The sequence below is a fragment of the chloroplast genome of Benincasa hispida (assembly GCF_027475165.1).
Source record: "Benincasa hispida chloroplast, complete genome".
Lineage (NCBI taxonomy): Eukaryota > Viridiplantae > Streptophyta > Magnoliopsida > Cucurbitales > Cucurbitaceae > Benincasa > Benincasa hispida.
This window is the reverse complement of record NC_056352.1, coordinates 60,001-85,000: the sequence shown is the minus strand read 5'-3', so window position 1 is coordinate 85,000 and position 25,000 is coordinate 60,001. Positions and strand designations below refer to the sequence as shown.

The 25,000-nt window shown below is 34.8% G+C and overlaps 29 protein-coding genes and 2 non-coding genes across 32 annotated transcripts in view. All coding sequences in view use genetic code 11, as the record gives it.

Annotated features, from left to right (window-relative positions):
- The first annotated feature begins 95 nt into the window (after positions 1–95).
- rpl16 (50S ribosomal protein L16) lies at positions 96–1,611 on the top strand. The gene is made up of 2 exons: positions 96–104; positions 1,213–1,611. The coding sequence occupies exons 1-2, from the start codon at positions 96–98 to the stop codon at positions 1,609–1,611; spliced, it is 408 nt and encodes a 135-aa protein (YP_010131131.1).
- Positions 1,612–1,751: 140 nt separating this feature from the next.
- On the top strand, positions 1,752–2,120 carry rpl14 (ribosomal protein L14). Its single transcript has one exon. It carries the CDS (start codon positions 1,752–1,754, stop codon positions 2,118–2,120), a length of 369 nt encoding a protein of 122 aa, YP_010131130.1.
- Positions 2,121–2,268: 148 nt separating this feature from the next.
- On the top strand, positions 2,269–2,673 carry rps8 (ribosomal protein S8). The gene has a single exon. The coding sequence runs from the start codon at positions 2,269–2,271 to the stop codon at positions 2,671–2,673; it is 405 nt and encodes a 134-aa protein (YP_010131129.1).
- Positions 2,674–3,166: 493 nt separating this feature from the next.
- rpl36 (ribosomal protein L36) lies at positions 3,167–3,280 on the top strand. The gene has a single exon. The coding sequence runs from the start codon at positions 3,167–3,169 to the stop codon at positions 3,278–3,280; it is 114 nt and encodes a 37-aa protein (YP_010131128.1).
- A 128-nt stretch (positions 3,281–3,408) lies between these two features.
- rps11 (ribosomal protein S11) lies at positions 3,409–3,825 on the top strand. Its single transcript has one exon. It carries the CDS (start codon positions 3,409–3,411, stop codon positions 3,823–3,825), a length of 417 nt encoding a protein of 138 aa, YP_010131127.1.
- A 67-nt stretch (positions 3,826–3,892) lies between these two features.
- Positions 3,893–4,894, top strand: rpoA (RNA polymerase alpha subunit). Its single transcript has one exon. The coding sequence runs from the start codon at positions 3,893–3,895 to the stop codon at positions 4,892–4,894; it is 1,002 nt and encodes a 333-aa protein (YP_010131126.1).
- A 194-nt stretch (positions 4,895–5,088) lies between these two features.
- Positions 5,089–6,299, bottom strand: petD (cytochrome b6/f complex subunit IV). Its single transcript has 2 exons — positions 6,292–6,299; positions 5,089–5,563 (listed from the first exon to the last, which is right to left on the bottom strand). Exons 1-2 carry the CDS (start codon positions 6,297–6,299, stop codon positions 5,089–5,091), a joined length of 483 nt encoding a protein of 160 aa, YP_010131125.1.
- Positions 6,300–6,491: 192 nt separating this feature from the next.
- On the bottom strand, positions 6,492–7,901 carry petB (cytochrome b6). Its single transcript has 2 exons — positions 7,896–7,901; positions 6,492–7,133 (listed from the first exon to the last, which is right to left on the bottom strand). The coding sequence occupies exons 1-2, from the start codon at positions 7,899–7,901 to the stop codon at positions 6,492–6,494; spliced, it is 648 nt and encodes a 215-aa protein (YP_010131124.1).
- Positions 7,902–8,034: 133 nt separating this feature from the next.
- On the bottom strand, positions 8,035–8,256 carry psbH (photosystem II phosphoprotein). The gene has a single exon. It carries the CDS (start codon positions 8,254–8,256, stop codon positions 8,035–8,037), a length of 222 nt encoding a protein of 73 aa, YP_010131123.1.
- Positions 8,257–8,370: 114 nt separating this feature from the next.
- On the top strand, positions 8,371–8,502 carry psbN (photosystem II protein N). Its single transcript has one exon. The coding sequence runs from the start codon at positions 8,371–8,373 to the stop codon at positions 8,500–8,502; it is 132 nt and encodes a 43-aa protein (YP_010131122.1).
- Positions 8,503–8,562: 60 nt separating this feature from the next.
- Positions 8,563–8,670, bottom strand: psbT (photosystem II protein T). The gene has a single exon. It carries the CDS (start codon positions 8,668–8,670, stop codon positions 8,563–8,565), a length of 108 nt encoding a protein of 35 aa, YP_010131121.1.
- A 191-nt stretch (positions 8,671–8,861) lies between these two features.
- psbB (photosystem II CP47 chlorophyll apoprotein) lies at positions 8,862–10,382 on the bottom strand. Its single transcript has one exon. The coding sequence runs from the start codon at positions 10,380–10,382 to the stop codon at positions 8,862–8,864; it is 1,521 nt and encodes a 506-aa protein (YP_010131120.1).
- Positions 10,383–10,863: 481 nt separating this feature from the next.
- On the top strand, positions 10,864–12,912 carry clpP (clp protease proteolytic subunit). Its single transcript has 3 exons — positions 10,864–10,934; positions 11,777–12,068; positions 12,685–12,912. The coding sequence occupies exons 1-3, from the start codon at positions 10,864–10,866 to the stop codon at positions 12,910–12,912; spliced, it is 591 nt and encodes a 196-aa protein (YP_010131119.1).
- A 189-nt stretch (positions 12,913–13,101) lies between these two features.
- Positions 13,102–13,215, top strand: rps12 (ribosomal protein S12; one part of a trans-spliced gene, as the record gives it; the record has 2 gene entries for this part). Coding sequences YP_010131118.1 and YP_010131073.1 both cover positions 13,102–13,215 — 114 coding nt within the window.
- Positions 13,216–14,017: 802 nt separating this feature from the next.
- rpl20 (ribosomal protein L20) lies at positions 14,018–14,371 on the top strand. The gene has a single exon. It carries the CDS (start codon positions 14,018–14,020, stop codon positions 14,369–14,371), a length of 354 nt encoding a protein of 117 aa, YP_010131117.1.
- A 279-nt stretch (positions 14,372–14,650) lies between these two features.
- rps18 (ribosomal protein S18) lies at positions 14,651–14,956 on the bottom strand. Its single transcript has one exon. The coding sequence runs from the start codon at positions 14,954–14,956 to the stop codon at positions 14,651–14,653; it is 306 nt and encodes a 101-aa protein (YP_010131116.1).
- A 171-nt stretch (positions 14,957–15,127) lies between these two features.
- rpl33 (ribosomal protein L33) lies at positions 15,128–15,328 on the bottom strand. Its single transcript has one exon. It carries the CDS (start codon positions 15,326–15,328, stop codon positions 15,128–15,130), a length of 201 nt encoding a protein of 66 aa, YP_010131115.1.
- A 411-nt stretch (positions 15,329–15,739) lies between these two features.
- Positions 15,740–15,874, bottom strand: psaJ (photosystem I subunit IX). Its single transcript has one exon. The coding sequence runs from the start codon at positions 15,872–15,874 to the stop codon at positions 15,740–15,742; it is 135 nt and encodes a 44-aa protein (YP_010131114.1).
- A 397-nt stretch (positions 15,875–16,271) lies between these two features.
- Positions 16,272–16,345, top strand: trnP-UGG. Its single transcript has one exon. It is a non-coding gene; the product is annotated as a tRNA-Pro (tRNA).
- A 163-nt stretch (positions 16,346–16,508) lies between these two features.
- trnW-CCA lies at positions 16,509–16,582 on the top strand. The gene has a single exon. It is a non-coding gene; the product is annotated as a tRNA-Trp (tRNA).
- Positions 16,583–16,698: 116 nt separating this feature from the next.
- petG (cytochrome b6/f complex subunit V) lies at positions 16,699–16,812 on the bottom strand. The gene has a single exon. It carries the CDS (start codon positions 16,810–16,812, stop codon positions 16,699–16,701), a length of 114 nt encoding a protein of 37 aa, YP_010131113.1.
- A 195-nt stretch (positions 16,813–17,007) lies between these two features.
- petL (cytochrome b6/f complex subunit VI) lies at positions 17,008–17,103 on the bottom strand. Its single transcript has one exon. The coding sequence runs from the start codon at positions 17,101–17,103 to the stop codon at positions 17,008–17,010; it is 96 nt and encodes a 31-aa protein (YP_010131112.1).
- Positions 17,104–18,380: 1,277 nt separating this feature from the next.
- On the top strand, positions 18,381–18,632 carry psbE (photosystem II cytochrome b559 alpha subunit). Its single transcript has one exon. The coding sequence runs from the start codon at positions 18,381–18,383 to the stop codon at positions 18,630–18,632; it is 252 nt and encodes an 83-aa protein (YP_010131111.1).
- A 9-nt stretch (positions 18,633–18,641) lies between these two features.
- On the top strand, positions 18,642–18,761 carry psbF (photosystem II cytochrome b559 beta subunit). The gene has a single exon. The coding sequence runs from the start codon at positions 18,642–18,644 to the stop codon at positions 18,759–18,761; it is 120 nt and encodes a 39-aa protein (YP_010131110.1).
- A 22-nt stretch (positions 18,762–18,783) lies between these two features.
- Positions 18,784–18,900, top strand: psbL (photosystem II protein L). The gene has a single exon. It carries the CDS (start codon positions 18,784–18,786, stop codon positions 18,898–18,900), a length of 117 nt encoding a protein of 38 aa, YP_010131109.1.
- Positions 18,901–19,009: 109 nt separating this feature from the next.
- Positions 19,010–19,153, top strand: psbJ (photosystem II protein J). The gene has a single exon. It carries the CDS (start codon positions 19,010–19,012, stop codon positions 19,151–19,153), a length of 144 nt encoding a protein of 47 aa, YP_010131108.1.
- Positions 19,154–20,134: 981 nt separating this feature from the next.
- On the bottom strand, positions 20,135–21,097 carry petA (cytochrome f). The gene has a single exon. The coding sequence runs from the start codon at positions 21,095–21,097 to the stop codon at positions 20,135–20,137; it is 963 nt and encodes a 320-aa protein (YP_010131107.1).
- Positions 21,098–21,289: 192 nt separating this feature from the next.
- On the bottom strand, positions 21,290–21,979 carry cemA (envelope membrane protein). Its single transcript has one exon. It carries the CDS (start codon positions 21,977–21,979, stop codon positions 21,290–21,292), a length of 690 nt encoding a protein of 229 aa, YP_010131106.1.
- A 416-nt stretch (positions 21,980–22,395) lies between these two features.
- Positions 22,396–22,950, bottom strand: ycf4 (photosystem I assembly protein Ycf4). The gene has a single exon. The coding sequence runs from the start codon at positions 22,948–22,950 to the stop codon at positions 22,396–22,398; it is 555 nt and encodes a 184-aa protein (YP_010131105.1).
- A 415-nt stretch (positions 22,951–23,365) lies between these two features.
- On the bottom strand, positions 23,366–23,479 carry psaI (photosystem I subunit VIII). Its single transcript has one exon. It carries the CDS (start codon positions 23,477–23,479, stop codon positions 23,366–23,368), a length of 114 nt encoding a protein of 37 aa, YP_010131104.1.
- A 469-nt stretch (positions 23,480–23,948) lies between these two features.
- The window catches only part of accD (acetyl-CoA carboxylase carboxyltransferase beta subunit), a 1,470-nt gene continuing 418 nt past the window's right edge, over positions 23,949–25,000 (bottom strand). The window contains exon 1 of the mRNA in view: positions 23,949–25,000. This exon is cut by the window's right edge and continues 418 nt beyond it. Coding sequence (YP_010131103.1) covers positions 23,949–25,000 — 1,052 coding nt within the window.

The window sequence follows — 25,000 nt, the reverse complement described above, 5'->3', positions numbered from 1 at the left end:
CAAGAAATGAAAAATCAGTCTTTTTCGTTTAAATAAAAAATGAGCAATTCTATAAGGTTAAATAAAAATGAAATTAATCATTTGAGATAATTGCTATGCTTAGTGTGCGACTCGTCGGTTTTTTTAAGGTTAAGATTAAAACCAAAAAGAAGGATCAGCCCATACATAATCTGAACTAATAATTATCAAACTAATAACCAACTCATCGCTTCGCATTATCTGGATCTAAAAAACCAACCAGTCAAGATATGTTATATTGGTCATATCATTGTAGCAACTGAAATATTTTTTGCATAAAAAAACAATCCGATTATGAGTTGTGAAGCAATAAAAGTATGCGGATAAATGGAAGGGTGAAAGAAAGAGAGAAAAAGAATATGAATGATATATGATTCCAATATGTAATATGTAAGGTCTATGGGTCATCTCATAAAAGGTAGTGTAATAAAGCATTAAGACTGATGGATTCATAATTAGATGAATCTGTTCTGTTCATAGAACAAAAAAGCCAAGAGCCCCGAGACAATAAAGACTGAGAAGATTGACTCAAAAACAAATTTTATTTTATTTTTATTAAGGGCTCCATTGTAGAATTAAGACCTAACCATTAATCGAGAGGCGATGGGAACGAGGGAACCCGTGAATACATAATATTCTAAAAAGAATCCTAATAATTCATTGGGTAGGATGGCGGAAGGAACCCAAGACCAATCCAGTTATTATGAGAGGTCGGTTCATGGGTTAACTAACCCGAGAACCGAAACACATATAAAAAGAGTAAATATTCGCCCGCGAACGTTTCCATTTTATTAGATTTCTAAATTAGGGGTCGATCAAATATAATAATAGATAAAAAAAGAAAAGGCAAAACAAAATAAAGATTTGTTATAACCTTATAATAATAAAAGAAAAAATAACAAAACGAGATTATATTATCTATCATTTTTTAGAAAACTATAATAAAAAAAATTCTTCTATTATTCTAGAATCTATAAAGAGTTTAGTTTTCTATCAAAAGAAGATATACAAATTTCGAATTTCGAATAGATTGATTAAATGAAATCTCAAAGAATCCCATAATTCAATCTATTATTCAGTAAATACATGTATATTTTTTTGAATCGTTTCATTCGCGAGGAGCTGGATGAGAGGAAACTCTCATGTCCGGTTCTGTAGTAGAGATGGAATTGAGAAATAACCATCAACTATAACCCCAAAAGAACCAGATTTCGTAAACACCATAGAGGAAGAATGAAAGGAATATCTTATCGAGGCAATCGTATTTGCTTCGGTAGATACGCTATTCAGGCACTTGAACCCGCTTGGATCACATCTAGACAAATCGAAGCGGGACGAAGGGCAATGACACGAAATGCACGACGCGGCGGAAAAATATGGGTACGTATATTTCCAGACAAACCCGTTACACTAAGACCCACAGAAACACGTATGGGTTCAGGGAAAGGATCCCCCGAATATTGGGTAGCTGTTGTTAAACCAGGTAGAATACTTTATGAAATTAGTGGAGTAGCCGAAAATATAGCCAGAAAAGCTATTTCAATAGCGGCATCCAAAATGCCTATACGAACCCAATTCATTACTTCGGGATAGAAATGTAGAATCAAAGGAAAGCGGTCTTTGTTTGAGATGAAAAAAAAAAAACAATTGCAGATTTCTTTTTTTTTGGAAAAACAATATTTCTTTTTTTTTTACTTCGCCCTTTGCATTGAAAGAAAAGATTCCAAAATAATATGATTCAACCTCAAACCCTTTTGAATGTAGCAGATAACAGCGGAGCCCGAGAATTGATGTGTATTCGAATCATAGGGGCTAGTAATCGACGATATGCTCATATTGGTGACGTTATTGTTGCTGTAATCAAGAAAGCCGTCCCAAATACACCTCTAGAAAGATCAGAAGTGATCAGAGCTGTAATTGTACGTACTTGTAAAGAACTCAAACGAGAAAACGGTATGATAATACGATATGATGACAATGCTGCGGTTGTTATTGATCAAGAAGGAAATCCAAAAGGAACTCGAATTTTTGGTGCGATTGCCCGCGAATTGAGACAGTTAAATTTCACTAAAATAATTTCATTAGCACCTGAAGTATTATAAGATGAGACCGTGAGATAGTTATAGTATTTGAATGAAATTAATTAGTAGATTGTGTATCACGTATATACCTTTTTAAATTCATAACTATTTAATAAAAAAGACTGTTGATTAGATCAAAATTTAAAGTAACCGATAATTTGCGTTTATCATGGGTAAGGACACTATTGCTAACATAATAACCTCTATTCGCAATGCTGACATGAATAGAAAAGGAATGGTTCGAATACCATCTACTAACATCACCGAAAACATTGTTAAAATACTTTTACGAGAAGGTTTTATTGAAAACGTAAGGAAACATCGGGAAAGCAACAAGGATTTTTGGGTTTTAACCCTACGACATAGAAGAAATAGGAAAGGACCATATAAAACGATTTTAAATTTAAAACGGATCAGTCGACCTGGTCTCCGAATATATTCTAACTATCAACAAATTCCTAGAATTTTAGGCGGAATGGGCATTGTAATTCTTTCTACTTCTCGGGGTATAATGACAGACCGAGAAGCTCGACTACAGGGAATCGGCGGCGAAATTTTGTGTTATATATGGTAATCTTTATGATATTCGAATTATAGACAGAACTTCCCTATTTGTCAAAAAAAAGAGAAGAGGTAGGTTTCTAATACCACTCCCCCTTCATTAATTGATACTTTGAAAGGTGTTTCATCTGGAATGAAAGAACAAAAAAGGATTTCTGAAGGTTTAATTACTGAATCACTTACCAATGGTATGTTTTGGGTTTGTTTAGATAATGAAGATCCAATTCTAGGTTACGTTTCAGGAAGGATTCGACATAGTTTTATCCATATACTAGGTCATAGAGAGTCAAAATTTCAGTAAGTTGTTACGATTCAACCAGAGCAGAACCAAAGGGCGTATAATTTAGAGACTACGAAACAAAGATTCGAATGATTAGGTGAAGGAGTCTTTTCATTTTCACGTGCAATATTCTTTTTTTGTAGGGATACAATTCGAAATAGAAAATTTCAAGAAACTTATTTTCTTCCAATAAGTAGATTCGGAATTAAGATAAGGAATGACAAATATGAAAATAAGGGCCTCCATTCGGAAAATTTGTGAAAAATGTCGCCTGATCCGTAGGCGGAGACAAATTATGGTAATTTGTTCCAATCCGAGACATAAACAAAGACAAGGATAATCTTTATAAAAAAAGGACCCCTAAAGGCCACCCACAATATACACATAAAAATCAAATTAAAGGATCCGTTTTGACATGAAATGGATATATCCATATATCTCTGACTTAGATTTATGAGATGATAAAATATGGCAAAACCCATACCAAGAATCGGTTCACGTAGAAATGGACGTATTAGCTCACGTAAAAGTACGCGTAGAATACCAAAGGGCGTTATTCATGTTCAAGCAAGTTTCAACAATACAATTGTGACTGTTACAGATGTACGGGGTCGGGTAATTTCTTGGTCCTCCGCCGGTACGTGTGGATTCAAAGGTACAAGAAGAGGGACACCATTTGCCGCTCAAACTGCAGCAGGAAATGCTATTCGGGCAGTAGTGGATCAAGGTATGCAACGAGCCGAAGTTATGATAAAGGGCCCTGGTCTCGGAAGAGATGCAGCATTAAGAGCTATTCGTAGAAGCGGTATACTATTAAGTTTCATACGGGATGTAACCCCTATGCCACATAATGGCTGTAGGCCCCCTAAAAAACGACGTGTGTAAAAATAAACATTGAAGAGAAATTTCAAGAGAAATAAATAATTCAATGATTTGATCAAAAAATATTACTATGGTTCGAGAGAAAATAAGAGTATCGACTCGGACACTAAAGTGGAAGTGTGTTGAATCAAGAGCAGACAGTAAGCGTCTTTATTATGGACGCTTTATTCTGTCTCCACTTATGAAGGGGCAAGCAGATACTATAGGCATTGCGATGCGAAAAGCTTTGCTTGGAGAAATAGAGGGAACATGTATCACACGTGCAAAATCTGAAAAAATCCCACATGAATACTCTACCATAGTCGGTATTCAAGAATCAGTACATGAAATTTTAATGAATTTGAAAGAAATTGTATTGAGAAGTAATCTGTATGGAACTCGTGATGCGTCTATTTGTGTCAAGGGTCCTGGATGCGTAACTGCTCAAGACATCATCTTACCACCTTCGGTGGAAATCGTTGATAATACACAGCATATAGCTAACCTAACGGAGCCAATTAATCTGTGTATTGAATTAAAGATCGAGAGGAATCGCGGATATCGTATACAAACGCCAAATAATTTTCAAGACGCAAGTTATCCTATAGATGCTATATTCATGCCTGTTCGAAATGCGAATCATAGTATTCATTCTTATGTAAATGGGAATGAAAAACAAGAGATACTTTTTCTCGAAATATGGACCAATGGAAGTTTAACTCCTAAAGAAGCACTTCATGAAGCCTCTCGGAATTTGATTGATTTATTTATTCCTTTTTTACATGCGGAAGAAGAAAAAGAAAACTTCCATTTAAAAAACAATAAACAGAAAGTTACTTTACCCCTTTTTACTTTTCATGAGAAATTGGCTAAACTAAGGAAAAAGAAAAAAGAAATAGCATTAAAATATATTTTTATTGACCAATCAGAATTGCCTCCTAGGATCTATAATTGCCTCAAAAGGTCCAATATACATACATTATTTGACCTTTTGAATAATAGTCCAGACGAACTTATGAAAATAAAACATTTTCGCATAGAAGACGTAAAACATATATTAGACATTCTCGAAATGGAAAAGAATTTTGCATAAATTGGAAATCCATTGGATTTTTTTGTAGAAAAACTTTATAAAAAAAAAACGGAATCCGTATACTCAAAATAAATCAAAAATTTCATTAAATAAATATGTGTATCTAGGGGTAATTCACTTTGAAGCAACTATTCCCTAGATACACACGTCGTGATATTTTAGTGATATTTTATTTATTTCACAATTGAATCAATTTAAAAAAGACCTAAAGTTAGGGATTTATCAATCGGTAATGTTGCTCCAATACCCAACCAAAGGGCTACTGCGGTACCAATCAAAAAGACGGTTGTCGCTACTGGACGACGAAATGGATTTTGGAATTTATTGACATTCTCCAAAAACGGTACAGTTAATAATCCCGCCGGTACGGAAACCATTAAAAGAACACCCAATAACTTATTTGGCACTGTACGAAGTATTTGAAATACGGGAAAGAAATACCATTCCGGCAATATTTCCAAAGGAGTTGCAAATGGATCTGCGGGTTCACCAATCATTGATGGTTCTAGAACCGCTAAGCCCACGTTACATGCAATAGTACCTAGAATTACTACTGGAAAAATATATAAAAGATCATTGGGCCATGCGGGTTCTCCGTAATAATTATGACCCATCCCCTTAGCCAATTTAGCTCTTAATACAGGATCATTCAAATCTGGTTTTTTTGTTATTAGGATAGGTGAATTATTATGGATCCATCCCCCCAAGGAACCGGACATGATAATTTTTCATCATCCGGCTCGAGCACAAATCAAACGAACCAACTGGATCCAGATAAAAAATCGATATCTTATCCATATCCAAGCATATAGAAAATAAATGATTGATTCAATGTAAGAAAAAATTGAGAAGATTCTGTTTTGAAGAGTTACAATTATCCATTGCAAGGAATTCAGTTCTTACAGATAAATGCTCAATACCCAAGTAGGCTTACAAAGTTGATAATGTTCAAGTGCTTTCTGGGTCGTCTCAGACCTTGCGATGGGGCTTTAGCCCCCAAAAATATTGATACTTTTTACATCCAAAGGATTTACTTGTTACTAATATAGTCTAGCCTATGTTCTTCTTTAGATCCCTTGTTTCACTCCGATAGTATCATAAATCGAGTCAATGCAGAGGAAATGAATGCATTTTCATACTATTAAGTAAGTGAAATAGATAAAACATAATCTGTATTATGCCATATATATCACCTATTCTACTGGATCTTACGGAGCCTGGTCATGCACGACATGGTCAAGTCTGATCATAGAAAAGATTCTCTTCAAGCGAACCAGCCTACCCTCTGTATGGAGCTTTCGCGGTGGTTGGAATAAAGACACATTTGGTTGTGAATCCCAATGTGGCAGATAAAAACACATATATCTACACGGCCCAATCAATAGTTCAAGTCACACACTCCCATAATCCATTTTCTCTTCGAAGAATTCCCTTCAACTATTATTGAAAAATAACGAATCAAATTTCGTGGAGTTGAAGGGAAATATCCAAATACATGTCTTATTTTTCAATAATCCATATTTGCAGCAATGAAATACTCTTCTTCCTCCCCCGAGTAATCATAAATAACTAATTACAAATCTATGATTTCTATTCTCTATAAAGGACCAGAAATGCCTTGCTTACGTATCATTGGGAAGTGCATTAACATAAATACGGCAGTAAGAAGAGGTAATACAAAAGTGTGTAAACTATAAAAACGAGTCAAGGTAGATTGTCCCACACTAGCACTTCCGCGTAATAACTCTACCAAAGGCGACCCTATTACTGGAATAGCTTCCGGTACACCTGTTACAATTTTGACTGCCCAATAACCAATTTGGTCCCGAGGTAAGGAATAACCAGTTACACCAAAGGATGCGGTCAATACAGCTAGAACCACACCTGTAACCCAAGTCAATTCACGAGGTTTTTTAAATCCACCAGTAAGATACACGCGAAATACGTGCAGGATCATCATTAAGACCATCATACTTGCCGACCATCTATGAACTGATCGGATTAACCAACCAAAGTTAGCTTCCGTCATTATATATTGAACAGAAGCAAAAGCCTCAGTAACGGTCGGACGGTAGTAAAAAGTCATAGCAAACCCCGTAGCTACTTGTACTAAAAAACAAGTAAGCGTAATTCCTCCTAGACAATAAAATATGTTGACATGAGGAGGAACGTATTTGCTAGTTATATCATCTGCAATCGCCTGAATTTCAAGACGTTCTTCGAACCAATCATACACTTTATTGAGATAGGTAAACCAAGGGGACCCCCCTCTGAGAACCGTATATGAGAATTTCATCTCGTACGGCTCAAACAGAAACACCCAAATACCGCTCGTAACGGATATGTGTACTAAAAAGTTTCAAACTTCTTAATGCTATGATTCAATTTTTTCTATGAAGATACGAAAGAATCAAAATCCGAAAAGTCTTCTTTGTAGTTATAATGCCCAAATATCAAGTCGGCTCATTCGTATTTATATTGATCATTAGGGGCCTCTTGAATCTTCTATTTACCTATTTTTTCCTTTGATTTGTATGTAATGCGACTTTACTCTTGTTTTCTTTATTATTGATAGGAATTCTCTTGTTAAGACCCTATGAATCAATTAAAACCTTAGATTCAGACTAGAACCACGATGATTCAATAAAAAAACCTTCCAAAAAAAGTTCAAAAATTCACTGAGTAAGAACCCTTGGATTATCACTTATTCAATGCTTATTCAATGACTGAATATAATGAAAAAAAGACAAAGAAACGTTTATCCTTTAACCAAAATAAGTATAAACGAAAGAAGAAAATTTTTTTTCGGAGTCCGGCCACGAGGTCTGATAAGTATGAATCATAGTTCTAATATTTGTTCTAATATTTTGGAATCTATTTCATATATTCTGTGCTCCAGATACTAGCCTAGACTGAATATCCAACGAGATAAAATCATCTTGATCAAGATGACCGACTTCTTCTCTGTCGTATCCATAGGATCAATTCTAACAAGTCACACACTCATATTCCGGAAATACAGAAAAAAATAAATTCCACGATCGAACTACCAAAAAAGAGTGGGCTAAAAAGCGGAAACCTACATACTTTAGACTTTCCTTTTTATTGAAAAGTTATTTAGGGGTTCTTGTGAATCGAATCTAATTGCTTGAAATTCCGTCCAGTAAAATGGAAGAATTATAAATCTCCAAAATAATACATAGGAATATCGCAAATAGACCCATCGCGACACCCATTAAAGGTGTAGTTCCCCACCCAGGAGCCACTTTACCATATTCCGAATTCAATGGTTTCAATAAATCCCCTACAATAGTTCGTCTTGGCCCAGATCTAGAACTATCGTCAACGGTTTGTGTAGCCATAAATAATCCTATATTTTTTTTTTAATTCAGTGAGATCTGTTGACTTTGTATACCATTCCGTTGTAAATAAATGATCTTATCATAGATCCATTGTGGTCTTGAAATTATATAATAATGGAAACAGCAACCCTAGTTGCCATCTCTATATCTGGTTTACTTGTAAGTTTTACTGGGTATGCCTTATATACTGCTTTTGGGCAACCCTCTCAACAACTAAGAGATCCATTCGAGGAACACGGGGACTAGTTGAAGTAATGAGCCTCACAATATTGTGAGGCTCATTACTTCAATTGAGATAATGAGAAATCATTTCGCCTTTTTAGTTGGAACTTTAGGCGGTTCGCGAAAAAAGATAGCGAAAAAAATTATTCCTAGAGTCGAGACTAAGAGGAATGTATAAACCAATGCTTCCATAGATTTGATTTCGGTTTACAATTATAGCTTCCATACCTGTTTAGTTGGGATCTTTTTACGGATAAAAAAAAGACCAAGACAAGAGTCAAAGAAATGAAAAGTCAGCAATCCGAATCAAGATTTATCCGCTACCCTATCTATGTCAAATCAAAAAATAAAGGAAAAAAGGAACAGAGCAATCTTGTATCAGACTAGACTCTTTTTGTAGTTGGATCTCCAAGTTTTTGGAATGCCCCAAATTCTACTTGAGCGTCCAAATCTGGGTCAATCCCAGCAAAGACATCTCTGAACAAGGTTCTAGCACCATGCCAAATGTGTCCGAAGAAGAAGAGCAAAGCAAACGAAGCATGCCCAAAAGTAAACCAACCCCTTGGACTGCTACGAAAAACCCCATCGGATTTCAAAGTAGCACGATCTAATTCAAAAATTTCACCCAATTGAGCACGTCTAGCATATTTTTTCACAGTAGCAGGATCACTATAACTCACTCCATTGAGTTCACCGCCATAGAACTCAACAGTTACACCGACCTGTTCAACACTATACTTCGATTCTGCTCTTCGAAAAGGAACATCGGCTCTAACAATTCCGTCTCCGTCTACCAAAACAACCGGAAATGTTTCAAAAAAGGTCGGCATACGGCGTACAAAAAGTTCGCGCCCTTCTTTATCTCTAAAAACAGGGTGTCCTAACCACCCAACAGCTATTCCATCCCCGTTGTCCATGGAACCCGCTCTGAATAATCCACCTTTTGCGGGATTATTCCCGATATAATCATAAAAAGCTAATTTTTCAGGAATTTTAGACCAAGCTTCTGATAAACTTTGATTTTCGGCTAACCCGGCACTAACTCTTCGATATATTTCTTGCTGGAAGTATCCCTGATCCCATTGATAACGAGTGGGCCCAAATAATTCAATCGGGGTAGTTGCTGAACCATACCACATAGTTCCAGCAACAACAAAAGCTGCAAAAAATACAGCAGCGATACTACTCGAAAGGACGGTTTCAATATTTCCCATACGTAATCCTTTGTATAGACGTTGGGGCGGACGAACACTAAGATGGAATAGGCCTGCTAATATGCCCAATGTACCTGCTGCAATATGATGCGAGGCTATTCCGCCCGGAACAAAAGGATCAAACCCTTCGACACCCCACGCAGGATTTACAGCTTGTACCCTTCCGGTTAATCCATAAGGATCGGATACCCATATTCCCGGACCATACAATCCGGTTACATGAAATGCACCAAAACCAAAGCAACCCAACCCTGAGAGAAATAAATGAATTCCAAAAATCTTCGGCAAATCCAAAGAAGGTTTTCCTGTACGTTCATCACAAAATATTTCTAGATCCCAATACACCCAATGCCAGATAGCTGCTAAGAAGCACAATCCAGAAAACACAATATGTGCTCCGGCCACACCTTCGTAACTCCAAATACCCGGATTCGTTATAGTCCCTCCTGTGATACTCCAACCCCCCCATGAATTGGTTATTCCTAAACGAGTCATGAAGGGTATAACGAACATACCTTGTCTCCACATTGGATCAAGAACAGGATCAGAGGGATCAAAAACTGCTAATTCGTATAGGGCCATTGAACCGGCCCAACCAGCAACTAGAGCTGTATGCATTATATGAACAGAAAGCAAACGACCGGGATCATTCAATACAACGGTATGAACACGATACCAAGGCAAACCCATGGAAATACCCCTTTATCAACGAAAAATAGACACTATGTAACTTTATTGCACTGAAAAAAAAAACTATGCTATGGACCTCCCCCTTTGAGGTGAGGGGATTATCTTGGCGAAAAGATTAATATTTGGTCTATTCTTTTAGTAATAATGGAACAATTCTATTCTATTCGTAGGAACAAAAAGAAGCAGATCTATTCTATACTCGATAAGTACCAATACGCAATGGTAGATGGGAATTGATCTTATTTTATATGAGTGAATGTATACATACTTGTTCATCATTCAAAAACCTATTCGGAAGAAGTTTCTTCCTTTATTCATTCTGTTTTCCTTTTTTATGAACTTATTAAATCTATGTATAAAATATGCTAAACGATAAAATCTGATAAAGGCCGATCTTATTTATTAAGACAATAAACCCGTTGTTACGCTTCCACATCAAAGTTAGCTAGAATAATTCATTCTGTCTGTTTTCTTTGCTTTAATGCCTATTGGTGTTCCAAAAGTACCTTTTCGAAGTCCCGGAGAGGAAGATGCATCGTGGGTTGACGTATAGTGCGACTTGTCAGATATATTGGGTCATATGGTATTTCCCCGTTCTCTCCCCCGATCGAGATATCCTCTCTTTCGCCCAAGACGGATTGATTTAATTATCAAAAATTTGGAGCGTGAAGTGCAATTAGATCTATTTTTTGGGGGGTATCCAGATTAATATTATCAATTAGAATAATTTATTAATTTATGGTTTTCTCAGTTGTACTAATAAAATGAAGTATCCAGGCTCCGCTTAGAAAAAACTCAATTTGGAATCTATCTATTCTATGATTACTACTTGTATCATATTCGATTTATAAATAGCATTGATAGAAAACTTTTAATCAATCGAGTAATATTATGAATACGTTGGTTGAATATTTGGTTAAAAGCATGAAGTAAATTGAAAAAAAAAAAAGAAGTCGTAGCAAAAAGACATGCTATTGGGGCATTTGTCCTATATGTGCAAATCCAAATCGGGCAGATCTTGACTCGGAGTAGAGCATAAACCTAAAAGAATTGAAGAAGACCATTTGGGAACAAGAAAATGACATCGCAAGTGAAATTTGATCTCGATGAAACAATACATCAATGAAAAGTTAGTTCGATAAATTGAAAATTTAATGAATTGGTTTTTTATTTATTCAAATTTATAGTATAGATAAACGACCGCGGGCCAAAGGACAAAACTCATCCATTTTTAAAAATGGAAGGTAAGAAAAAGCCCCTTCATTAGAAGTTAGAAAGAGTCCTCTAAAGAAGGCTAAAATCTAAACATTGATTCTTTTTTTCGCTATTTTTTTTGAACCGTATGCATCAAAAGGTGCCCGTACGGTTCTTAAGGGATACAATTTGATCCTAATCAACCGACTTTATCGAGAAAGATTACTTTTTTTAGGCCAAGAGGTTGATAGCGAGATCTCGAATCAACTTATTGGTCTTATGGTATATCTCAGTATAGAGGATGATACCAAAGATCTTTATTTATTTATAAACTCTCCCGGTGGATGGGTAATACCCGGAGTAGCTATTTATGATACTATGCAATTTGTGCGACCAGATGTACAGACAATATGCATGGGATTAGCCGCTTCAATGGGATCTTTTATTCTGGCCGGAGGCCAAATTACCAAACGTCTAGCATTCCCTCACGCTCGGCGCCAATGAGTTTTTTTTTTTTTTTGAGACAAAAAAGAAAACTATGCCTTCGCCATATAAAATATGAATATTAAGTAATAATAGCATGGCACTTTGAATTCGATATGAGAATTTTTTTCTTGTTTTTTTTTCTAAACCATTAGGTTATGTATCGAAAGAGTAGTATGAGATAAAAGGCATTTCCGATTTTCGCTGAGTTATCGGAGGCCTCTTTCAGCGTCACAAACTTTTTTGTTTTCACGACGGAAGACTCTTAACAATATTTCTGTTATGAAAGACTACGAAATATTTATGAAATATTTATTTTTAAAGAAAAAAAAGAAACTTTGGGATTGCTGAATAACAAACGAAATAATAAAGCAACGGAACCATCATAGTATTTTAAAATTACTAAAAAAAAAAGGAAGGGTGGTTATTGGATCATTTACTGCTCTGGGTCTGCTAGATCCTCTATTTTCTATTCCTTCGCTGGAAGGTCAAAATGAATTCCATTGTGGAGCCGTATGCACTGCACAAAGGATGCCTGTACGGTTGTTAATCCTATCTTTTTTTTATTATCTTTGACTCATCATGATCATGATGTGAGATAGAGAAAACCATTTATTAAATCATCAGGGTAATGATGCATCAACCTGCTAGTTCTTTTTATGAGGCACAAACGGGAGAATTTCTCCGGGAAGCGGAAGAACTACTGAAGCTGCGCGAAACCATCACAAGGGTTTATGTACAAAGAACAGGCAAACCCTTATGGGTGGTATCCGAAGACATGGAAAGGGATGTTTTTATGTCAGCAACAGAAGCCCAAGCTCATGGAATTGTTGATCTTGTAGCGGTTGAATAAAAAATAGCAGGGATTTCACGCAAAAATCCGAAATTTGAGATTTTATCTTTCTTTTTACCGGGGGTTAATATAATATTTTCTATTACTATTAATCCTATTATATTAATTATTAATATCGAATATAGAAGTAATTCATAATCAATCCGGTTAGGATTGATCTAAACCAACTCATTATGTATACAATTCACCATGCCAACTATTAAACAACTTATTAGAAACACAAGACAGCCAATCAGAAATGTCACCAAATCGCCCGCCCTTCGGGGATGCCCTCAGCGTCGAGGAACATGTACTAGGGTGTATGTGCGACTCGTTTAGACCATGGACCGGGACAAAAGAAAGTACAAAATTTTTCCCGTATCAGTGATAAGTACCAGTGAATAGGATAGAATGAATGGAAGAACTCCGTCCACTACCTAAAAATAAATAAAAAAGATTTATCGTATCCTTTTATTCTTTTATTGTGTATAAAATTTATGGTTTCTATTGGTGCAAATCCAATCATCTCAATTTTCAATTTTAGATGAGAAAGAATTCCCCATTGGTAACAAATGCTTATCCATTAAGCAGAGGAAATCCTATTTAACAGAAGGATTATGGCCTTATTCTTCCAAGAACGGACTAAGAGGGTCAGCTACCCAACTAATCTTCATAATTAAATACCGTTACTGTATAGGTAGATCTCGTTGTGAAAGACCGATTACTAGCTAATTCATGGGTAGAGCCAAAGAGGGTGAACTGTACAAGTTAACAATAACATTGATGAAATAAAAGAATGAGCTCCGGTGTATAGAGAGGACCTCACCGTTTAAGAAGTAACCATAGAAACGAAGGAACCCACTATTTCTTTATCCATTTCTATTTTGATTTATTTACTCTATGTTTGTTTTTTTTTGATACCTAGTATGAATACAATTTGGTATTTTGGGGTGACTAGAACAAAAAAAGAAATCGTGGTCGGGAAGGTTATAGTAGCAAAAGCCATTGGAATTTTTATTTTATACATTGGAAAAATACGTTTTGTTATTAATAGACTCGGCAAGGAGAAAGGAATAACTGAAAGAAAGGAAATCAATTAGTTATTCATCAAAGTTTCATTTATTCAATGACTAGAATTAAACGAGGATATATAGCTCGGAGACGTCGAACAAAAATTCGTTTATTTGCATCAAGCTTTCGAGGGGCTCATTCAAGACTTACTCGAACTATTACTCAACAGAAAATAAGAGCTTTGGCTTCAGCTTATCGGGATAGAGGTAGGCAAAAAAGAAATTTTCGACAGTTGTGGATCGCTCGAATAAATGCAGTAATTCGATCTAATAAGGTAGACTACAGTTATAGTAGATTCATACACAATCTGTACAAGAGGCAGTTGCTTCTTAATCGTAAAATACTTGCCCAAATCGCTATATTAAATAGAAATTGTCTTTATATGATTTCCAATGAGATCATAAAATAAGAAGATTGGAAAGAATCCAGCGGAATGCTTAAAATGGAGTTCTCTGGAGAATGAACTCCGAGAAGGTAGAGTAGAAATTAGTATGATAAAATATGATAATATCATAAAGTGGTCAAAATGAGCAAATATGTTCAATAAAAAAACGATTTATTCTTCTTCCACTATTCTTTTTTTTTTCTTACGACACGACAATCAAATCGAGATTTTCGGATTTTTCGAACAAAGCATCAATCTGCGGTTGAGTTTGGATTAGAATTTTAATTCAATTAAAGAGTAAGCCTATTTATTCCTGGTTCTAAGACCAATAGTTCTAGCGGTCGACTCGCTTCTTTCAAATTGTTTCTCATTATTAAGAAAAGGTAACAAAGATAAAATACGAGCTTGTTTTATAGCAATAGTAATTAAGCGTTGCTGTTTTAAGGTCAATCTATTTACCCGTCTAGATAATATTTTTCCTTGTTCACTAATAAATCGACTAATTAAACTCATGTTTCTATAATCAATTCGATCCCCCGATTGAATCGGGGGCAAACGCCTACGAAAAGATCGTTTGGATTTAAGAAGGAGTCGCTTGGATTTATCCATGGTTTGTTTATTCCTTATCCCGAAAATACTATTTCGATCGGATCTAAAATGATTTAGAATTAAGAAATAGGATTTGGTTTGTTTATATTTAAATCTAAAATATGTCTAATATATGTAATTTTTCATCTTCCTTGGATTGGAAAAGGGTGACACACAGACGATCGGTTCGATCTATTTCTTTATCTCCCCATGAATCGTATGTTTGTAACAACGGGGACAGAATTTTCTCAATTCCAATCGACTAGGCGTATTGTGTCGATTCTTTTGAGTAATATATCTGGAAATCCCGATTGATTCCTTATTAACACCGTTTCGAACACAACGAGTACATTCCAAAATAACTGTTACTCGGGCATCTTTACCCTTGGCCATGAACCTCCCTTGGATTTTTGATTCACGCAACTCTTCCATTTTCCGATCCAAAATGAAGAAAAAAAGAGAAGTTGGTAACTCGAAATAAAATTATGAAAGATTTCGTTACAATCAAATATAAAATATAGTAATACAATGATTTCTAAATTGAGAATCCCAGTACAGTTTTTCATTTAAGTATCTTGTATGATATTGTTGCCCTAGCCATCACATTTTCGTTCTCACTCTTTTATTAATTCAATTTGAACCCGGCGCCGAGTCCGAGTTTGACTGAGGTTGAATCCATTTTTATTCTTTCTCTTTTCTAACTTATTCTAAGTCTAAAAACTCTAAAAAAAAGAAGGGGAAGGGGATTAGTCACAGATATTTGATTGTTTTTCTAATCTTCTTCACCCCTTCCCAAGTCAATAACTAGAATGAAAAAAATGGGAATACCAACGCATCCGGGAATAACCGATTGATCTCGATTAATAGACCCGCTAAAGCCCCGAACCATATAGTACTTACTACCGGTGCCACGGAGAGATATGTTTTTAGATCTCGCATTTAAAACCCTCCTACTTTATAGTAATTTGTAATACATAATGGTATGTAATACCATCAAATGTATATATAGTTAATAACCGCTTGTATTGTCCGCGGAATTCCTAATTCAAATTGAAATGTACAACAGTTCAATTCGGTAGATATTCCCTTTTTTATTAAAATAAAAACAAATATGTCGCTTTCCGCCCCCCCCCCCCAAAAGATTGATTTTTCTTTACGGCGGATTTCATATTTATTATTTCATACGTATATAAGTCTTTTTATTATATTTTATATATGATATGAGACAAAAAAGAAGAAATGACAAGATAATTTGTGTATACCAATGGAGGAAATAAATAAAAAATGTGGAAAACAAGACAGGGATTCTCTACAATGACACTGTAGACCAATTGAAAGGGATGTAGCGCAGCTTGGTAGCGCGTTTGTTTTGGGTACAAAATGTCACGGGTTCAAATCCTGTCATCCCTACCTATTACTTATCTTCTGAACAGTAACGAGGAATCAATTGAGATCCATCAAAATTGAACATACATATACCGAATCAATCTTTTTTTTATTTCATTTTATGCTATTCTATATGATAATATATGTATGGAAGATATATTCGGGTTGCATTTAGTTTGAGAATAAAACGCTCTTAGTTCAGTTCGGTAGAACGCGGGTCTCCAAAACCCGATGTCGTAGGTTCAAATCCTATAGAGCGTGAGTCGATTCTTGTTGTTGTTAGATGGAAAATTATACTGAAATAATTTAACAGAAATCAAAATTTGACCTCCTATAAAGCAAGTAGGAGGTCAATCAAAAAAAGAACTGTTAATTAATCAAAGGTCCAACTGATCCCCCCGTCTGTATTGTAAATATGCGGTCACAAATAATCCAGCCAAAGTAATAGGAATTAGACCTAATACGATTCCAAATAGAAAAACTTCAATCATTTCAATTTAGTTGAACGAGGAAAAGGAGAGGTAATATCTATCCTTAAAATATTAATCGGTATTGCCCATGAATCTCAATGACCAAGAATTGGAAATTGAATTGACAAGGTAAAGAACTCTACAATATATAGAATATATGGAAGGAATACCACCGAAATGTTTCTTTTTTTGAATTGTGCATTCAATTCATTTTAATCAAATAAGTCGTATCTTGTTCAGACCGATAAATAGAGCTGAGGTTATAGTTAAAACTGCTAGTAGAAAACCGAAATAACTAGTGATAGTAGGCATGACGAGGCTAAATGAAATACGTTATTTTTATCCATATGTTTATAAAGCACTTCCCTAAGTTTCTATTTTTGAAAGATACGCGGTAAGTAAAAATACTAATTGAAAGAATATATTCAATTGAAAGTTTTTGATTCATCTATTATTATGATTATAGATGATACTAACAAAAATCTTGTGACATAGGTAAGAAATGAATTCGTCATCTGTCTCTCTATCCCACGATTCGCAATCAACGAATTCATTGCACAACTCAAGAGTTGTAAAAACTAATATTCTTATTATAAACAATAATTTAAGATATAAATATAGTAAATATATAAATCTATTAAATGGATTCTAAATAATTAGAAAGACAAAATAAAAAAAAGAAAAAATAATAAATAAACTATGTTGTGTAACTTGATTCCAAAAATGAAATGCTCTTTGAATCGCTGAAGAATGAATGACCTTATAATATAATGCCCTTTATTTAAATTTGATTCCAACTAATTAGATTTTCTGTAGTGGGTTCATTCCCATAAAATCTTGAATAAAAAGAAAAAAGTATCGCACGATCAGATCGCTCGAAACTAGGTTCTCCATTTATTCTTTCCATACCATATTAAAACCATTCTTCTAATTAGGTGAAGAACGATCCTTTGAGTCTAATATAACAACAATAATCCGTGCATTACGAATATTTATTATTATTCTATTCGTTGTTCTCTTTCGTTCATCGAATCCTATGTACTACTGTTACTTGTTACTGGACGACTAACCAATTCCTTAAAATAAAAAAAACAAAAAGATTCAAACAAAAATATAACTACAAACACAAAAGAAATATTTCTAGATTTCACGTCTAATTCTAATTTAATTGAATTTTGGGACTATAAGAATCTGCTTCCTGAATTATTATAAACCAACCAGTCGGATTCACATTTTACCCAATCTTCCCTTTCTAGCCCGAAGCCAATAACCGAGAGAACCCTTAATACTACAGACAGGAATTTTCAGAATTTTCTATTGAATGAATGGTACATGATTCTACATCGACAAGCACCAAGAAAAGAAGAAACAAATTATATTATTTAGTGCTTCATTTCGATACTTATTGTGAAATTGCGTTGCTGCGTCAGAAGAAGGATAGCTATACTGATTCGGTATACTCTAAAAACACCCTCGGTACAATATTGACGATCTTACAAAGATATAATTTCAGTTAATTTCCATTTACTGATCTCATCTTTTACGGAATCGATCCCCTTTTGACTGTACAAGAATATGTGGAGCTCGGCATGTCTGGAAGCACAGGAGAACGTTCTTTTGCTGATATTATCACCAGTATTCGATACTGGGTCATTCATAGCATTACTATACCTTCTCTATTCATTGCAGGTTGGTTATTCGTCAGCACGGGTTTAGCTTACGATGTTTTTGGAAGCCCTCGTCCAAATGAGTATTTTACAGAGAGCCGACAAGGAATTCCATTAATAACTGGCCGTTTTGATTCTTTGGAACAACTCGATGAATTTAGTAGATCTTTTTAGGAGGACCAAATGACTATCGATAAAACTTATCCTATTTTTACAGTGCGATGGTTGGCTGTTCACGGACTAGCTGTACCTACCGTTTCTTTTTTAGGGTCAATATCAGCAATGCAATTCATCCAACGATAAACCTAATCCGAATTATAGAGCTATGACACAATCAAATCCGAACGAACAAAATGTTGAATTGAATCGTACCAGTCTTTACTGGGGGTTATTACTCATTTTTGTACTTGCTGTTTTATTTTCCAATTATTTCTTCAATTAAATAAAAGAAAATACTAAATAATAGTACGAATTATCTTATCCCATTCGGAAGGATATCATCTCATAATTATCTATGACTGTTTCTGTCTCTAGCACGACCACTTGATGAAATGGGGAGGGAAGTGGGACAAATGGCCGAGACTACTGGAAGGATTCCTCTTTGGATAATAGGTACTGTAACTGGTATTCCTGTGATCGGTTTAGTCGGTATTTTCTTTTATGGTTCATATTCCGGCTTAGGTTCATCTCTGTAATAATCGGATGAACTGAGTTGTAGACATGAAAGCGTAAGAACTCAACAGGATCCCCCTCGAATCAGAAAAAAAGAGGGGGTAGGTCCCGTTGAGCTCTTACTAATTAGAATTAGACTAATTTATTCATATAAATGACAAAATGGATCTTTCCGATGTTTCAAACAACTTCATTTCTTTCTGATTCTGAATTGCTTCAAAAAATTGATTCAGACCATCTCTTTCGCGATCGTATCGGTCGATCCTTTCAAACAAAGCGAAAAAAAAAGAAAGAGAGAATCACTCGATTCCCTCTTTCTGGATGACACAATCCCAATATAACAATAATATATTTCTATCGATCAGATATCACAAACCCTTTAATATTTAATATATTAATATTAAAATCGAATTTGAAAATTCATTGAATTTGTTCACTACTTATGTAATAAATCGAAAAAAAGGTTCTGATAAACCGGGAAAAATTGAAACTAAGAATAGGGATCTTTGACGAATGGGATCAAGAATAATTAATTAGTTTATTATTTCGACACAAGAACAAGAAAAGGAATTTTTCTGGTATCGAATACTAGGAAGATGAATAATTCCTTCTAGAATCCTTTGTTCCCTTCATTTTTTTTTCTATTCTCCATTTACTTATCTTATTTTTCATATCTAATCTATTTTTCGTTTTGATTCTATTAGAAAAAAAATAGATACATTCAATGACATTTCAATCTGGCACCAGTGACATAATAATACCGCTCCTATTTGTATTGTAAAAAACAACGAAATAAAGAAGAGGTAAAATAGTCTTCCTCACAATATCCATACTATGACTAGTAATGCGGTACAAGTCATTCCCGAAATACGGTAGAAAAAGAATATAAACAAAAACAAGGCAAAATTTTTTCATAATTTTTTGATCATACATAATTAAATTATAGAATTGCCAACAAGAATTTGGTTTTTTTTTACGAACTTGATGTTGATAAATCCGCAGATTTAGAAATTCATTTCGGACAATTGAACCTTCTCAAACTGTTTCTTTTTAAGAACTAAAAAGATTTGTGCCAAAATAACAGATGCAAAAAAGAACAAAAGGCCTTGGACACGTAATGGATCTTGAAGGACTATTTCCGCATCTCCCTGACCAAATCCTCCCACATTAGGATTACTCGTTAATGGTTGATCAAGTTTGATAGATTCGCCCTCTGAAACAAGAAGTTCTGGTCCTGGAGGGATAATATCAACCACTTGACGCCCATTCGCTGCATCAACTATGGTTATTTCATATCCTCCTTTTTCTTTTCGTATTATTTTGCTTACTATACCTGCTGCTGTAGCATTATAAACATTATTATTACTCTTACTCCCGTCGGGATAAATCTGACCCCTTCCCCTGTTCCCGCCTACGTATATGGGATATTTTAAGAAGTGAACATCTTTCTTAGTCGCAGGGTCCGGGGAAAGAATAGGAAAGGTGATTTCACTATATTTCTGACCAGGAACAGGCCCTATCACAAGAATATTTTTTTTAGTGGGACGATAGCTCTGAAAAGACAGATTGCCCATCTTTTCTTTTATCTCGGGAGAAATACGATCGGGGGGGGCTAATTCAAACCCTTCGGGTAAAATAAGAACAGCCCCCACATTCAAACCGCCCTTTTTACCATTCGCAAGAACTTGTTTCAGTTGCATATCATAAGGAATTCGAACAACTGCTTCAAATACAGTATCAGGAAGTACCGCTTGTGGAACCTCGATATCCACGGGCTTATTAGCTAAATGGCAGTTGGCGCAGACAATACGGCCGGTTGCTTCTCGTGGATTTTCATAACCCTGTTGTGCAAAAATGGGATATGCATTTGAAACGGGTGCCCAAGTTAGTATATATATCATGAGTGATACGGAAATAGATCGAGTAATCTCTTCCTTTATCGAAGAAAAGGTATTTCTAGTTTGCATGGTCCAATCATTGAGCCCAAAAATTTCTACAATAAAATTAGGTAGGTCCCTAGTATAGTTCCCTATCCATGATTCTGCTATTTACTGAAATAATGTTACTCGAATATAGGAGGCATCCTTCGGGATGGGTAGAAGGAATAAGTACAATTTTGAATGTTTTACTTATGTACAAAGTAACAAACATTAGATTTTTCAGTCATTCATTGAATGATAAATCACTACAAGTGACGGAGATACACGATTTAAATAACGGAAGATCCAATATTTGAAAATTGTGTCAAGAATGACTGGAAAAGTGGAAACAAGACCGGATATAATTTGATCGTTATGAGAAAATCCAAAATCTTTGTAGACAGAACCAATCATTAGTTCCCAACCATGGGGCGAATGGAATCCTATACATAAATCAGTTAATAAAAGAATAGAAAAAGCTTTTATTGTGTCGCTTAAGTTATATAGGAACTCTTGAACCCAAGAGTTAAGAATAACAAGTTCTTCATTACCAAGAATAGAATAACCACTTAGAATAACGAAACAGATTATATTTGTCGAGAAGTGCAAAATCGTATGGATACGATCCTCATTGTGCATCTTGATCAATTGGATCGTTTCTTTGTAGATTCCGATACGAAGCTTTTGTAGATGTGTTTCTGGGTATTCCTTTAGCATTTCGTCCAAGAGAAAGAGTTCCTCTAATTCTATAACTTTTTTTATAATACTCTTTTCTTGAATATCATTCACAAAAATTTCGGATTGACCAGTATTCCACCAATTAGTAACCCAAGATTCTAGGCTTTTATTAAATGAAAGAGAGATCCACCAGGGCAAAAATACTATAGATGCAAGATATAGAAGGGGAATGAATGCTTTCTTTTTTGCCATTTTTTCGTCTTTGATTTTTTAATGAACTCACTTCATTCGTTAACTCTCTACACTACTAATATTTATATCAAATATAAGTTCTATTACAAGTCATATGGATACTATTATGAATCTATTCCCTGTTTTTTAGTTTTGTATTTGTGATTCATTAGTTAATCCTTGAATTTCGAAATAATACAGAAAGAAAATACCAAAGAATCCACTTTTGTTACTGTGGAGTTGATTTACATACGCATCAAAATTTCGGACAAAGACAGTTTTCTGGCTGTTCGGTATACATCTGCTTTGGGTCAAATGAGCATTCTGAAGAAATTCCAGTTAAGTTATACTATTACTATGGTCTATAAAAAAGACTATTCTTTCATTTCAGTTTTATCCCTCTTGCTACGAACTAAATTCATTCTGAACTTCATTTTTCAAAAAACTTCAATTGGTACACGCAAGAAATAGGCCAATTCGGCAGCCTTTTGCTCAATTTCTCGTGGGGTCAGATTCTGATCGGTACGAGTCAAGGGAATGGCCCCTTGGCCTCTTATTTCCATATAAAGGACACGACGTGCATAAATACCCTCTTTAACTTCTATTCTGATGGACTGAATGTCTTTCATAAGGAATCGGAGGAAGATTCGACGATTTTTTCCAGGAAACCCCCAACGAAAAATAGACACTATTTCTTCTTTTCTATCGAATCGATCATAACCGCTACCTACATTCCACAAAATTGTGCACCACAAATAGGAGCTAATAAAGAGACCGGCAATCCCATAGAAAGACATTACGATCCCCTGTGGAAAAAAAATTATTTGCTGAGACGGAAATAAAGATATCAAATCCCTACCAAGATAACTGGAAGTTCCAACCAATAAAAACCCTAATGAACCTAAAAAAAGGATAAAAGCCCAGCAGAAATTGCTGATTTTTCGAGAGCCTCTTATAAATTCTATCCATATACGTTCTGATCGCCAATTCATACTAGATCTCGTTGCATTTTATTGGAATTGATAGAATAACAAAAATCTATTTGACTTTTTTTGTTTCCGAAGTAACTCTAATCAACTAGCACTATTTTGATGTGATGTTATTATTTTAGATCTAAGTAATTCGATCTAAAATAATAACATCACATCACCTTTATATGATTCCCTATAGATACCTACATCCATATAGATATATTGATTTTATATCTCAAACATTCGTCGCCCGATCTGTTATATATTTTCAATTTTGAAATACTTATAATTTATTTCCTCAGATATCATGTTTACGCATGTATAATCGCTTATGTTTGGAGTAAGCCACATGTTAGACTCTAGTCTACTAAATAGATAGCTGTGTTATCGTAAAAGTCTAAGGTTTGAAAAAAAAAAATAGACGGCACTAGTATATTTAAAAAATCTTGTTTTTTTGAACATGAAGAAATAAAGAAGCCATTGCAATTGCCGGAAATACTAGGCCCACTAAAGGCACAAAAATAGAGGGTAAGGTGGTGAGAGTTGTCATAGAATGGATACCTCGACTTAATATTTGTACCTGTTATTTATTGTTATATTAATTGTTATATTAATATTTTTACCTGTTATTTATTGATTGTTATAAAAGGTATCTTATAATTATACTAATTCATATATAATTATACTAAGTAATATCTACGTGAGTATATATAGAAAAGGAATGAGGAATGTCGAATTAAATAAATGGACTTACTCATCTTTCGACATGAAAGATATGTATCAGAATAGACTTTTGCATTATTTTAGTTATTATCTTGTCTTATCATTTTTTTGAATAAAATTTCATCAGGAATATCGGTAAAAAAAATTCTCCGCATGATTCTTTCTACAATTTAATCTTATGTTACCAAAGAAAAATCCATTCTTCGAATTTGCACTTTGATTCCTATAAACTAAATAACTACTTTTTCGTCACAAATCAAAGAATTAATTTTTGAAGTTTTGAGTTAAGTAAGGCTTTACTTGATTGAATTTTGATTCGAGGGAACAAAAGCGTGGAGCTGAAATAACTCACTCACAACACCTTTTAAAGGATTACGTGGTACGATTAGATCGAATAAGCCCTTATGGAATAAATATTCAGCCGCCTGTGAACCCTCAGGGACTGTCTTATTCAATGTTTGTTCAATTACTCTTTTACCCGCAAATGCGATGTAGGCATTGGGTTCGGCAATAATGATATCCCCCAACATACCAAAACTAGCTGTCACCCCACCAGTAGTAGGAGATGTAAGGATTGCTACATAGAATAATTTTTTATTTGATTGATAATCATATAAAGCGGAAGAGATTTTTGCCATTTGCATCAAGCTCAAACTTCCTTCTTGCATGCGTGCTCCTCCAGAAGCACACACTAAAATAAGAGGTAAAAATTGATTGGTAGCATACTCGATCAAACGGGTGATTTTCTCGCCTACTACAGATCCCATACTACCCCCCATAAACTGAAAATCCATAACCCCAATTGCTACGGGAATACCGTTTAATTTACCTGTGCCTGTTTGAATAGCCTCAGTTAATCCTGTCTTTCTTTGATAAGAATCAAGACGATCTTTATAAGGTTCCTCCTCCGAATGAAATTCAATGGGATCCAAAGAGACCATGTCTTCATCCATAGGGTCCCAAGTACCTGGATCAATCAAAAGTTCGATTCTATCTGAACTACTCATTTTCAAATGGTATCCACATTGTTCACAAATATTCAGTTTTGATTTCAAAAATTTCTTATAATTTAATCCATAACAATTTTCACATTGAACCCACAAATGCCTGTATTTTTGAGTTACATCTAGATCATTAGAACTTTCTGTTCTAGTTAAATCACTTCCATTCGTGCTAGTTCTTATACTGGAACTCTCACTTTCACTACTATTTCCACCTTCACCACAAATATAACTATAAATGTAACTGTCACTGTAATTGTGACTACCACTTAAAATGTAACTATCAATCCAGATTTGAGCCCCAAGATAACTGTGAATGCAACTATTAATGTGATTATTCCAACTAT